This window comes from Pelobates fuscus, chromosome 9 (assembly GCF_036172605.1).
Source record: "Pelobates fuscus isolate aPelFus1 chromosome 9, aPelFus1.pri, whole genome shotgun sequence".
Classification (NCBI taxonomy): Eukaryota; Metazoa; Chordata; class Amphibia; order Anura; family Pelobatidae; genus Pelobates; species Pelobates fuscus.
The window spans coordinates 168,912,146-168,926,009 of record NC_086325.1 but is presented as its reverse complement, the minus strand read 5'-3'; the positions used below and the strand labels follow the sequence as shown (position 1 = coordinate 168,926,009).

Below are 13,864 nucleotides of genomic sequence, written 5' to 3'. Positions count from 1 at the left end.
TCTTTAAAGTGGTTTTTGCGTACCTTTTTATACGTTTACACATGCCATGATTGGCACTTCCTTGAGTACACACACAGTACAGCTTCTGGTTCTCAAAGACTAGAATACAGAGTACAGCTTTCGTGTTTTTATTGTAATAGTTCATACAGTTGATATGTAGCAGGGAGAGGGATTCAGTCCTGCCTTACTCTTCCCTGACTAGCAAACAAATAATTTAATACCTTCATTACAGGGTAGGGAGTACAGCAGTACAGCCTCCATAGCATTAAACATGGGGCCTGTGAGCAAGCAGGATTTGGAAAGTCCAGCACCTGTCCCTGCCTACACCATCACTTTATCTGGTCTAATGACCCCCTTCTAACACTGACTGCCTCACTCAGAGCGCTGCTTCTTAATTCCTGAGAAAATACAGTTAATGTTCCTTTAGAGAACCCACATCTGCCAGACTTGGGCCCCCAGAGTGAAGTTTGACAAGAGCCTAAAACAGAGCAGGACCGAGGGTGACATGGGCCTCTGCTGAATTGCAGAGAGAACTCTTGTGATTTAACACCCCCTCCAGGAATTCATCCTGTGCAAGACATCACATAAACCCCTCCTCTCCCTTCCAGGCTTCATTCCTTCTCTACCACGATACCGCACAGCCTTTATCCACCCCCCTCTGGCACTCACACATTATACAAAACTTCTGTTCCTTCATCTAAACGTCTCCATCACTTCTGTTGCAACAGGTCCAGGCCACTTGCTGGACAAAGGTATAAATGTCATGGAGAATGTCCAGGGTTGTGGGAGTTAACATCTCAGGGCAACACACGAGTCCTTTATATAGTGGAGCTCAGCAGCGCCCGAGCGTAAAGGATAGAATAAGCACACACGAAGTAACATAGGAAGGAGGGGCAGCAAGAGCACAGCATTACACGGCAGGGAGTGTGGGAGGGGTCCCTGAAAGGGACAGCAGCAAATCAGCACATAGTGTCCGTACTGGGAGAGATAATATGGGTATCTTATGTGCCCCATGCTGGCACTGCCTAATATCCACGTTCACTTGTCCACCAGCTGCGGGCACAGAGAGCAGTCTGTCAGGCACTGCCCGGCTCATTTTTCTTCCAGCCGTCAAGATCACAATCTTCTAGTGAAGACCACATTCTTCCATTCACCCGAGGACCAGGCTGAGTCTACGTGACTGGATGTGAACTGAAAAACAAGTGAGATCTCGGCAGTCTGACTTCTCTCACAACAGATTTATTAAATACTTCGTTCATTTAGCACTAATTCGTCTCCCACGTTAAAATGAATGTACGTCCCACATGGTGGAACCGGATACACGTTAGTTTGCTGAGCTAGGTTATTTTAAGTACACTTTCTGTGTGTGTGCGTTGTTCCTTAATCTGTATTGTGTTTACATTTTGGCCTCTACGCCAGTACCACTGCTGACAAATGCATGTTCTGGGTGTGCCCCCAATTCCCTTTCTTTCTAATTTTATCTATGTCTTATTAATGGGACTACTTCTAGGTGTCCTGGCTCAGATTTAGGGTATAATACACCCATCATGCTGACCGACATTATTCTAGATAGTATAGATCATATAGCCAAACACTGACTGATATCGGTTTCTACATTTAGTATATCAACCTCTCCCTGTCTGATCTATGGTCCTAGAAATATTATATGATATAGCCCTCCCTGTCTGATCTATGGTCCTAGAAATATTATATGATATAGCCCCCTCCCAATCTACACTCGGAATGATATAGCCCCCTCCCTGTCTGATCTATGGTCCTAGAAATATTATGATATAGCCCCCCCTCCCAACCTACACTAGATATGATATACCTCTCTCCCTGTCTAATTTATGGTCCTAGAAATATTATATGATATAGCACCCTCCCAATCTACCCTCGGTATGATATAGCCCTCTCCCTGTCTGATCCATGGTTCTAGATTCAGTATATTATATATCCTCCCTCTCAGATCCATGGTTTTAGATTCAGTATATTATATATCCTCCCTCTGAGATCCATGGTTTTAGATTCAGTATATTATATATCCTCCCTCCGAGATCCATGGTTTTAGATTCAGTGTATAATATATATCTCCCACTCAGATCCATGGTTTTAGATTCAGTATATTATATATCCTCCCTCTAAGATCCATGGTTTTAGATACAGTGTATAATATATATCTCCCACTCAGATCCATGGTTTTAGATTCAGTATATTATATATCCTCCCTCCGAGATCCATGGTTTTAGATTCAGTGTATAATATATATCTCCCACTCAGATCCATGGTTTTAGATTCAGTATATTATATATCCTCCCTCCGAGATCCATGGTTTTAGATACAGTGTATAATATATATCTCCCACTCAGATCCATGGTTTTAGATTCAGTATATTATATATCCTCCCTCCGAGATCCATGGTTTTAGATTCAGTGTATAATATATATCTCCCACTCCGATCCAAGGTTTTAGATTCAGTATATTATATATCCTCCCTCCGAGATCCATGGTTTTAGATTCAGTGTATAATATATATCTCCCACTCAGATCCAAGGTTTTAGATTCAGTATAGGATATATCCTCCCTCTCAGATCCATGGTTCTAGATTCAGTATATTATATATCCATCTCGGATCCATGGTTCTAGATTCTGTATATTAAATATCCTCCCTCTCGGATACAAGGTTTCTAGATTCAGTATATGATTATTATTTTATTATTTATATAGCACCAGCAAATTCTGTAGCGCTGTACAATGGGATGTACCCCTTTCCCATTCGATGGTTCTAGATTCACTTTAGCATTTGGCTTTCAACACTTTTAATATATTTTATATCTCCCAACCATCCCTTAAATGTTATTTAGTTAAATAAAGATGAAAGGGGGGGGGGGGGGGGGGCAATTGATGGAGTTTGTTTATTTTTTTTACCTGGTTCGGGGACAGGTCTGAGCTTGGTCTCTGGTTCGAGACTAATCTCTTTCAGTGCAAAGATGGAAGTAGCTAGAGAGAGAAAGTACACAAGTCAACGCTGAACACAGAAAAAGGTGAAATATGAATTAAAGGGGTTGGACAAGTAGACATGACTAAATGGATGCATGTGTAATCTTGCTGAGGTGAGGGCAGTAATAATATGACTGGACGGAGGTCTAGAGGTAGATAATGTGACTGGACGGAGGTCTAGAGGTAGATAATGTGACTGGATGGAGGTCTAGAGGTAGATAATGTGACTGGACGGAGGTCTAGAGGTAGATAATGTGACTGGACGGAGGTCTAGGGGTAGATAATGTGACTGGACGGAGGTCTAGAGGTAGATAATGTGACTGGACGGAGGTCTAGAGGTAGATAATGTGACTGGACGGAGGTCTAGAGGTAGATAATGTGACTGGACGGAGGTCTAGAGGTAGATAATGTGACTGGACGGAGGTCTAGAGGTAGATAATGTGACTGGACGGAGGTCTAGGGGTAGATAATGTGACTGGACGGAGGTCTAGAGGTAGATAATGTGACTCGACGAAGGTCATGGGGTAGATAATGTGACTGGACGGAGGTCTAGGGGTAGATAATATGACTGGACGGAGTGCTCGGGGGTAGATAATGTGACTGGACGGAGTGCTCGGGGGTAGATAATGTGACTGGACGGAGGACATGGGGTAGATAATGTGACTGGACGGAGGTCTAGGGGTAGAGAATATGACTCGACGGAGTGCTCGGGGGTAGATAATGTGACTGGACGGAGTGCTCGGGGGTAGATAATATGACTGGACGGAGTGCTCGGGGGTAGATAATATGACTGGACGGAGGTCTAGGGGTAGATATTATGACTGGGCGGAGTACTTGGGTAGTTAATGACTAAATGGAGATCCATGGGGTAGATAATCTGACCGCATGGAGGAGTCTGGGAGGGGACAGATAATATGGGTGGATATGGGGTTTGGAGGGTTAGTTGCACTCACTGTCTGGTAGCTTGTGGATCCTTTCTCCAAGGTCCTGGAAATAGAAATGCCTCATTGCTTCCTCTGCAGAGATCCTCCTCCTGCCCTCCAACTGTAACAGGAATATGTGTGAATATGTGCAGCTGATGGGTTCATTCTGAAGACAAAGCCTTATAGTGATTTCTTCCTCCCTCCTCCCCCGCCCGCTTTGACAGTGACTTATTCCTCTCCCCCCGCCTAGATAGTGACTTATTCCTCTCCCCACCCACCTAGATAGTGACTTATTCCTCTTCCCCCCGCCTAGATAGTGCTTAGACAGTGACCTCTGACTGCCCCCTGCTTAGATAGTGACCTCTGACTAACCCCTGCTTAGATAGTGACCTCTGTCTGCCCCCTTAGATAGTGACCTCTGTCTGCCCCCTTAGATAGTGACCTCTGACTGCCCCCCTGCTTAGATAGTGACCTCTGACTGCCCCCCTGCTTAGATAGTGACCTCTGACTATCCCCCTGCTTAGATAGTGACCTCTGACTGCCCCCCTGCTTAGATAGTGACCTCTGTCTGCCCCCCTGCTTAGATAGTGACCTCTGTCTGCCCCCTTAGATAGTGACCTCTGTCTGCCCCCTTAGATAGTGACCTCTGTCTGCCCCCTGCTTAGATAGTAACCTCTGACTGACCCCCTGCTTAGTGACCTCTGTCTGCCCCCTGCTTAGATAGTGACCTCTGTCTGCCCCCCTGCTTAGATAGTGACCTCTGTCTGCCCCCTTAGATAGTGACCTCTGTCTGCCCCCTTAGATAGTGACCTCTGTCTGCCCCTTGCTTAGATAGTGACCTCTGACGGACCCCTTAGATAGTGACCTCTGACTGACCCCCTGCTTAGTGACCTCTGTCTGCCCCCTGCTTAGATAGTGACCTCTGTCTGCCCCCTGCTTAGAAAGTGACCTCTGTCTGCCTGCCCCCTGCTTAGATAGTGACCTGTCTAGCTCCCTTGCCTAGATAGTGACCTGTGATTGACCCTGTGCTTAGATGGTGACCTCTGTCTGCCCCCTTGCTTAGATAGTGACTTCTGACTGCCCCTGCTTACTCTGTCGAGCCCCCTTGCTTAGATAGTGACCTCTGACGAGCCCCCTTGCTTAGTGACCTCTGACTGACCCCCTTGCTTAGATAGTGACCTCTGACTGACCACCTGCTCACACTGTAAGCTCTGCTCATTCTGTGACATCTGGTTCCACCTTACAATGAGCCAGCTGACCTCAGTTTAAGTCGGTGACCTCTATCTGATCCTAGCTTCCACATTATATTATATTATATATGTGTGTGTATATATATATATATATATATATATACACATATATATATACACATACATACAGTATATAAATATATATATATATATATATATATATATATATATATATATATATATACATATGTGACCTCTATGTGTGAATGACAGCGAGGTGAGGTGTGGCTAGGGCTGCATAATAAATAAAGTGATTTACCTCCTAAAAAGCAGAGAATTTAGGGGCACGATCTATATTTACTAAAACTGCTGACTGAAGTGGTTGGCTTGCAGTGTCCCAGATTTAGAGAAACTGTAATGTTTACATGTTTACCAGACGGCCACTAGAGGCGCTTCCTGCAGTATCACCGAGTTTGACTCAGTGAAACAACGCTGTGCATGAAGACGTCCACACAGTGATTCAATGCTTCCCTAGGGGCAAGGCAGTCACCGTATGCACATTAGGTTCCCTGAGTCAGGCAAGTGTTTAAAGAGTTATTTAACCATTTATCTGCCCTTGTACTCACCATGACCTCACGCTAGCTTGTACCTTCTGCTTACCATGATCCCCAATATCTCCCCTTCTTCTCACCATGACCCCCATGACCTCAGGCTAGTGTGCCCTTAATCCCCAATATCCTCCTCCTCACCATGACCCCCAATATGCCCCCTTCTTCTTACTATGACATCAGACTATCTTCTGCCCTGCATCCTCAATATCCCCCCTATTCTCACCATGACCCCTCCACCCCTAGCTCAGACACGCACCCTGTCCCTCTCTCTCTGTCCATTGGGGCCGTTGAGCAATGGGGCCGTTTTACCTGTAATAGTTTGGAGAGCAGGTTAGCTCCATCTGACTCCAGCCTGTATGAAGAGGAAAGTGTGTTAGCCTTGTGTATGTTCAGTTATGGCCGTGGAGGGCACCATGCCGCAGCGAACCCAGTCTCCTACCTGGCTGCGTGCTTCTGGATGGGATCTGGGGAATATCTGGGATAATTGTACGATTTAAATTCGTCATTGGAGAGAATTCCAGGCCAGGTTTCTTCAGTTGGGGTTCCTGTGTGCAGACAATCCCATGAGTCACTGTTCAGAATACTTACACTAATTCCACTATAGTGTACTCAGCACTCGCACTAATTCCACTGCAGTGTACTCAGCACTCACACTAATTCCACTACAGTGTACTCAGCACTCACACTAATTCCACTACAGTGTACTCAGCACTCACACGTATCTTTGCACCATGCATTCATAATTATCCTCCTACAAAACACCCAGGACTCACATTTAACACTACAATTTACTAAGTGCTCACACTGATCCTCAGAGTACTCGTAGCGCTCACACCGCTCCCCAGAGTACCCGAAGTGCTCACACCGATCCCCAGAGTACTTGTAGCACTCACACTGATCCCCAGAGTACTCGTAGCTCTCACACCGATCCCCAGAGTACTCGTAGCGCTCACACCGATCCCCAGAGTACTCGTAGCGCTCACACCGATCCCTAGAGTACTCGTAGCGCTCACACCGATCCCTAGAGTACTCGTAGCGCTCACACCGATCCCTAGAGTACTCGTAGCGCTCACACCGATCCCTAGAGTACTCGTAGCGCTCACACCGATCCCTAGAGTACTCGTAGCGCTCACACCGATCCCTAGAGTACTCGTAGCACTCACACCGATCCCCAGAGTACTCGTAGCACTCACACCGATCCCCAGAGTACTCGTAGCACTCACACCGATCCCCAGAGTACTCGTAGCACTCACACCGATCCCCAGAGTACTCGTAGCACTCACACCGATCCCCAGAGTACTCGTAGCACTCACACCGATCCCCAGAGTACTCGTAGCGCTCACACCGATCCCCAGAGTACTCGTAGCACTCACACCGATCCCCAGAGTACGCGTAGCGCTCACACCGATCCCCAGAGTACTCGTAGCACTCACACCGATCCCCAGAGTACTCGTAGCGCTCACACCGATCCCCAGAGTACTCGTAGCACTCACACCGATCCCCAGAGTACTTGTAGCACTCACACCGATCCCCAGAGTACTCGTAGCGCTCATACCGATCCCCAGAGTACTCGTAGCACTCACACCGATCCCCAGAGTACTCGTAGCACTCACACCGATCCCCAGAGTACTCGTAGCACTCACACCGATCCCCAGAGTACTAGTAGCACTCACACCGATCCCCAGAGTACTCGTAGCACTCACACCGATCCCCAGAGTACTCGTATAGTTTCATCACCAGTAAAACAATCAGCAGCATATCATTACAGCGCCACAATACCGAGAATCCGGAATATAAAATGGAGCTGCTCCTCAACCGTAGATCCTGGAAAGAGCGGACGCCCTGTAACCATCTCATAGAATATACAACCAACGCCCCTAGAATAAACAAGACAGGAGTAAGTACAGCACCATAGCAACCCTCCACAGTATACACAGCACTACACCAACCATCTACAGCAGGGGTCCTCAAACTCCGGCCCCCCAGATGTTGCTGAACTACAACTCCCATGATTCTTTGAATTACATAGATAGCCAGAGAATCATGGGAGTTGTAGTTCAGCAACATCGGGGGGGAGGGAGGGAGTTTGAGGACCCCTGCTCTACAGTATACACAGCACTACACCAACCCTCCCAGTATTCACAGCACTACACCAACCCTCCCAGTATGCACTACACCAACCCTCCCAGTATACACAGCACTACACCAACCCTCCAAGTATACACAGCACTACACCAACCCTCCAAGTATACACAGCACTACACCAACCCTCCAAGTATACACAGCACTACACCAACCCTCCCAGTATACACAGCACTACACTACCCCTCCCAGTATTCACAGCACTACACCAACCCTCCCAGTATGCACTACACCAACCCTCCCAGTATGCACTACACCAGCCCTCCCAGTATTCACAGCACTACACCAACCCTCCCAGTATGCACTACACCAACCCTCCCAGTATACACAGCACTACACCAGCCCTCCCAGTATACACTACACCAACCCTCCCAGTATGCACTACACCAACCCTCCCAGTATACACAGCACTACACCAACCCTCCCAGTATGCACTACACCAGCCCTCCCAGTATTCACAGCACTACACCAACCCTCCCAGTATACACTACACCAGCCCTCCCAGTATACACAGCACTACACCAACCCTCCCAGTATGCACTAAACCAGCCCTCCCAGTATTCACAACACTACACCAGCCCTCCCAGTATACACAGCACTACACCAACCCTCCCAGTATGCACTAAACCAGCCCTCCCAGTATTCACAACACTACACCAACCCTCCCAGTATGCACTACACCAGCCCTCCCAGTATACACTACACCAGCCCTCCCAGTATGCACTACACCAGCCCTCCCAGTATTCACAGCACTACACCAACCCTCCCAGTATGCACTACACCAGCCCTCCCAGTATTCACAGCACTACACCAGCCCTCCCAGTATACACAGCACTACACCAACCCTCCCAGTATGCACTACACCAACCCTCCCAGTATTCACAACACTACACCAACCCTCCCAGTATTCACAGCACTACACCAGCCCTCCTAGTATTCACCAACACTCCCAGTATGCACTACCCCAACCTACCAGTATATACAGCACTACACCAACCCTCTACAGCAGGGGTCCTCAAACTCCGGCCCCCCAGATGTTGCTGAACTACAACTCCCATGATTCTTTGAATTACATAGATAGCCAGAGAATCATGGGAGTTGTAGTTCAGCAACATCGGGGGGGGGGGGGGGGGGGGGGGGGGAGGGGGGGAGTTTGAGGACCCCTGCTCTACAGTATACACAGCACTTCATCAACCCTGACAATATTCACAGCACTACACCAACCCTCCCAGTATGCACTACACCAACCCTCCCAGTATTCACAGCACTACACCAACCCTCCCAGTATGCACTACACCAACCCTCCCAGTATACACTACACCAACCCTCCCAGTATACACAGCACTACACCAACCATCCCAGTATGCACTACACCAACCCTCCCAGTATACACTACACCAACCCTCCCAGTATACACAGCACTACACCAACCCTCCCAGTATACACAGCACTACACTACCCCTCCCAGTATTCACAGCACTACACCAACCCTCCCAGTATACACAGCACTACACCAACCCTCCCAGTATGCACTACACCAGCCCTCCCAGTATTCACAGCACTACACCAATCCTCCCAGTATACACTACACCAGCCCTCCCAGTATACACAGCACTACACCAACCCTCCCAGTATGCACTAAACCAGCCCTCCCAGTATTCACAACACTACACCAACCCTCCCAGTATGCACTACACCAGCCCTCCCAGTATACACTACACCAGCCCTCCCAGTATACACTACACCAGCCCTCCCAGTATGCACTACACCAGCCCTCCCAGTATTCACAGCACTACACCAACCCTCCCAGTATGCACTACACCAGCCCTCCCAGTATGCACTACACCAGCCCTCCCAGTATTCACAGCACTACACCAACCCTCCCAGTATGCACTACACCAGCCCTCCCAGTATACACAGCACTACACCAACCCTCCCAGTATGCACTACACCAACCCTCCCAGTATTCACAACACTACACCAACCCTCCCAGTATTCACAGCACTACACCAGCCCTCCTAGTATTCACCAACACTCCCAGTATGCACTACCCCAACCTACCAGTATTCACAGCACTACACCAACCCTCCCAGTATACACAGCATACACCAACCCTCCCAGTATACACAGCATACACCAACCTTCCCAGTATACACAGCATACACCAACCCTCCCAGTATACACAGCATACACCAACCCTCCCAGTATACACAGCATACACCAACCCTCCCAGTATACACTACACCAGCCGTCCCAGTATGCACTACACCTGCCCTCCCAGTATTCACAGCACTACACCAACCCTCCCAGTATGCACTACACCAGCCCTCGCAGTATACACAGCACTACACCAACCCTCCCAGTATGCACTACACCAACCCTCCCAGTATACACAGCACTACACCAAACCTCCCAGTATGCACTACACCAGCCCTCCCAGTATTCACAGCACTACACCAACCCTCCCAGTATACACTACACCAGCCCTCCCAGTATTCACAACACTACACCAACCCTCCCAGTATATGCACTACACCAGCCCTCCCAGGATACACCGCATTACACCAACCCTCCCAGGATACACAGCACTACACCAACACTCCTAGTATGCACTACACCAGCCCTCCCAGTATGCACTACACCAGCCCTCCTAGTATGCACTACACCAACCCTCCCAGTATTCACAGCACTACACCAACACTCCTAGTATGCACTACACCAGCCCTCCCAGTATTCACAACACTACACCAACCCTCCCAGTATACACTACACCAGCCCTCCCAGTATGCACTACACCAGCCCTCCCAGTATTCACAACACTACACCAACCCTCCCAGTATGCACTACACCAGCCCTCCCAGTATTCCCAGCACTACACCAACCCTCCCAGTATATGCACTACACCAGCCCTCCCAGTATTCACAACACTACACCAACCCTCCCAGTATGCACTACACCAGCCCTCCCAGTATGCACTACACCAACCCTCCCAGGATACACAGCACTAAACCAACCCTCCCAGTATGCACTACACCAGCCCTCCTAGTATGCACTACGCCAACCCTCCCAGGATACACAGCACTACACCAACCCTCCCAGTATGTACTACACCAACCCTCCCAGTATGTACTACACCAACCCTCCCAGTATGCACTACACCAACCCTCCCAGTATGCACTACACAAACCCTCCCAGTATGCACTACACCAACCCTCCCAGTATGCACTACACCAACCCTCCCAGTATGCACTACACCAACCCTCCCAGTATGCACTACACCAACCCCCCCAGTATACACAGCACTACACCAACCCTCCCAGTATACACAGCACTACACCAACCCTCCCAGTATATACAGTACTACACCAACCCTCCCAGTATACACAACGCTACACCAACCCTCCCAGTATACACAGCAGTACACCAACCCTCCCAGTATACACAGCACTACACCAACCCTCCCAGTATACACAGCACTACACCAACCCTCCCAGTATACACAGCACTACACCAACCCTCCCAGTATACACAGCACTACACCAACCCTCCCAGTATACACAGCACTACACCAACCCTCCCAGACACAGCACTACACCAACCCTCCCAGTATACACCGCACTACACCAACTCTCCCAGTATACACAGCATACACCAACCCTCCCAGTATACACAGCACTACACCAACCCTCCCAGTATACACAGCACTACACCAACCCTCCCAGTATACACAGCACTACACCAACCCTCCCAGTATACACAGCACTACACCAACCCTCCCAGTATACACAGCACTACACCAACCCTCCCAGTATACACCGCACTACACCAACTCTCCCAGTATACACAGCATACACCAACCCTCCCAGTATACACAGCACTACACCAACCCTCCCAGTATACACAGCACTACACCAACCCTCCCAGTATACACCGCACTACACCAACTCTCCCAGTATACACAGCACTACACCAACCCTCCCAGTATACACAGCACTACACCAACCCTCCCAGTATACACAGCACTACACCAACCCTCCCAGTATACACAGCACTACACCAACCCTCCCAGTATACACAGCACTACACCAACCCTCCCAGTATACACAGCACTACACCAACCCTCCCAGTATACACAGCACTACACCAACCCTCCCAGTATACACCGCACTACACCAACTCTCCCAGTATACACAGCATACACCAACCCTCCCAGTATACACAGCACTACACCAACCCTCCCAGTATACACAGCACTACACCAACCCTCCCAGTATACACAGCACTACACCAACCCTCCCAGTATACACAGCACTACACCAACCCTCCCAGTATACACAGCACTACACCAACCCTCCCAGTATACACAGCACTACACCAACCCTCCCAGTATACACAGCGCTACACCAACCCTCCCAGTATACACACAGCTACACCAACCCTCCGAGTATACACAGCACTACACCAACCCTCCCAGTATACACCGCACTACACCAACCCTCCCAGTATACACCGCACTACACCAACCCTCCCAGTATACACAGCGCTACACCAACCCTCCCAGTATACACAGCACTACACCAACCCTCCCAGTATACACAGCACTACACCAACCCTCCTAGTATACACAGCACTACACCAACCCTCCCAGTATACACAGAGCTACACCAACCCCCACCATGTACTCTCTCCTCATCCTTTGTTCTTATCACACTAGCATCATGTTAAAAAAATTACCCTTTCTTATAAAACCCCCCTGCTCTTATGCCCTTATAACCCACCCTTGTGGTAACATCAACACCCTCATCTCACCACATATCGATCTGCGTGGAATATTCTGTAGACCCTAGCAGGATATCTGGGGGTCGATACCACAAGGTAACCACCTCGTTGGAGTAAGTCTTGGTGGGGATGGACTTTGCTCGAGCTAATCCTGGGAAAAGAAGCAATTATGACACAAACAAAATCCTGAAGAAATCCCAGCTTATCCTTGTCCCTGTATCCCTGCCACGCTCCCAGCGCCCACTCCTCCCTGTATCCCTGCCACGCTTCCAGCGTCCACTCCTCCCTGTCTCCCTGCCACGCTCCCAGCGCCCACTCCTCCCTGTATCCCTGCCACGCTCCCAGCGCCCACTCCTCCCTCTATCCCTGCCACGCTCCCAGCGCCCACTCCTCCCTGCCACGCTCCCAGCGCCCACTCCTCCCTGTCTCCCTGCCATGCTCCCAGCGCCCACTCCTCCCGGTCTCCCTGCCAGGCTCCCAACGCCCACTCCTCCCTGTATCCCTGCCATGCTCCCAGTTCCCACTCCTCCCTGTCTCCCTGCCACGCTCCCAGCGCCCTCTCCTCCCTGTATTCCTGCCACGTTCCCAGCGCCCACTCCCTGCCACGCTCCGTGCGCCCACTCCTCCCTGTATCCCTGCCACGCTCCCAGCGCCCACTCCGGACTCACCAAAGTCAGCTAGTTTGAGTTCTCCTTTCTCATTTATTAACAAGTTCTGCGGTTTCAGGTCTCTGTGCAGCACCTTGCGTCGGTGACAGTAGGCTAGCCCCCGAAGCAGCTGAAAAAGGAAGATCTGAGGAGACGACAAAGTAAAAAAAAAAAGGCGTGATTTCATGTTCAATAGAGCTCCATATCTCTTCTTCACCCACTACCTACCTGACAGTATTTCCACACAGCCATTCTTCCTCCACACTCTTATTACCACCTGTGACAGGCCACCCGTTCACCCAGGACTGGTACATGTCTCCCAACCACCACCTCCCTTTAAAAAGGACTATAATCACCATATTTACCCCTCCAGCCTGTACCTCCCAGTCCAGTGCCCTTTCAACGCAGACCATCAGAAAACTCATAGAGGTACGGCGCTCCTGACCAGGAGCCACCTCAGGAACTCTGTTGACGGTGCTCTCGGTCCCAGAGTCACCTATCGGAGCGCTATTTGGAGGGGTCATAGAGGACGTGGTGAGGCATTAAACGATACCCAGGCCATGACGGAGCTC

General features: G+C 49.5%; 1 protein-coding gene across 3 annotated transcripts in view; it reads right to left on the bottom strand.

The window, feature by feature from the left end:
- Positions 1-112: 112 nt before the first annotated feature.
- Positions 113-13,864, bottom strand: part of CDK16 (cyclin dependent kinase 16) — a 36,483-nt gene continuing 22,731 nt past the window's right edge. For 2 of the 3 annotated variants that reach the window (XM_063433063.1, XM_063433065.1), the window contains 8 exons: positions 13,314-13,437; positions 12,676-12,796; positions 7,504-7,601; positions 6,164-6,269; positions 6,034-6,076; positions 3,954-4,044; positions 2,929-3,000; positions 113-1,191 (listed from right to left, as the gene is read on the bottom strand). In XM_063433063.1, the coding sequence (XP_063289133.1) occupies positions 1,151-1,191; positions 2,929-3,000; positions 3,954-4,044; positions 6,034-6,076; positions 6,164-6,269; positions 7,504-7,601; positions 12,676-12,796; positions 13,314-13,437 (696 nt within the window). In that variant the 3' untranslated portion in view covers positions 113-1,150. The remainder of the gene's footprint in view (positions 1,192-2,928; positions 3,001-3,953; positions 4,045-6,033; positions 6,077-6,163; positions 6,270-7,503; positions 7,602-12,675; positions 12,797-13,313; positions 13,438-13,864) is intronic. The other variant, XM_063433064.1, reaches the window with a different exon arrangement.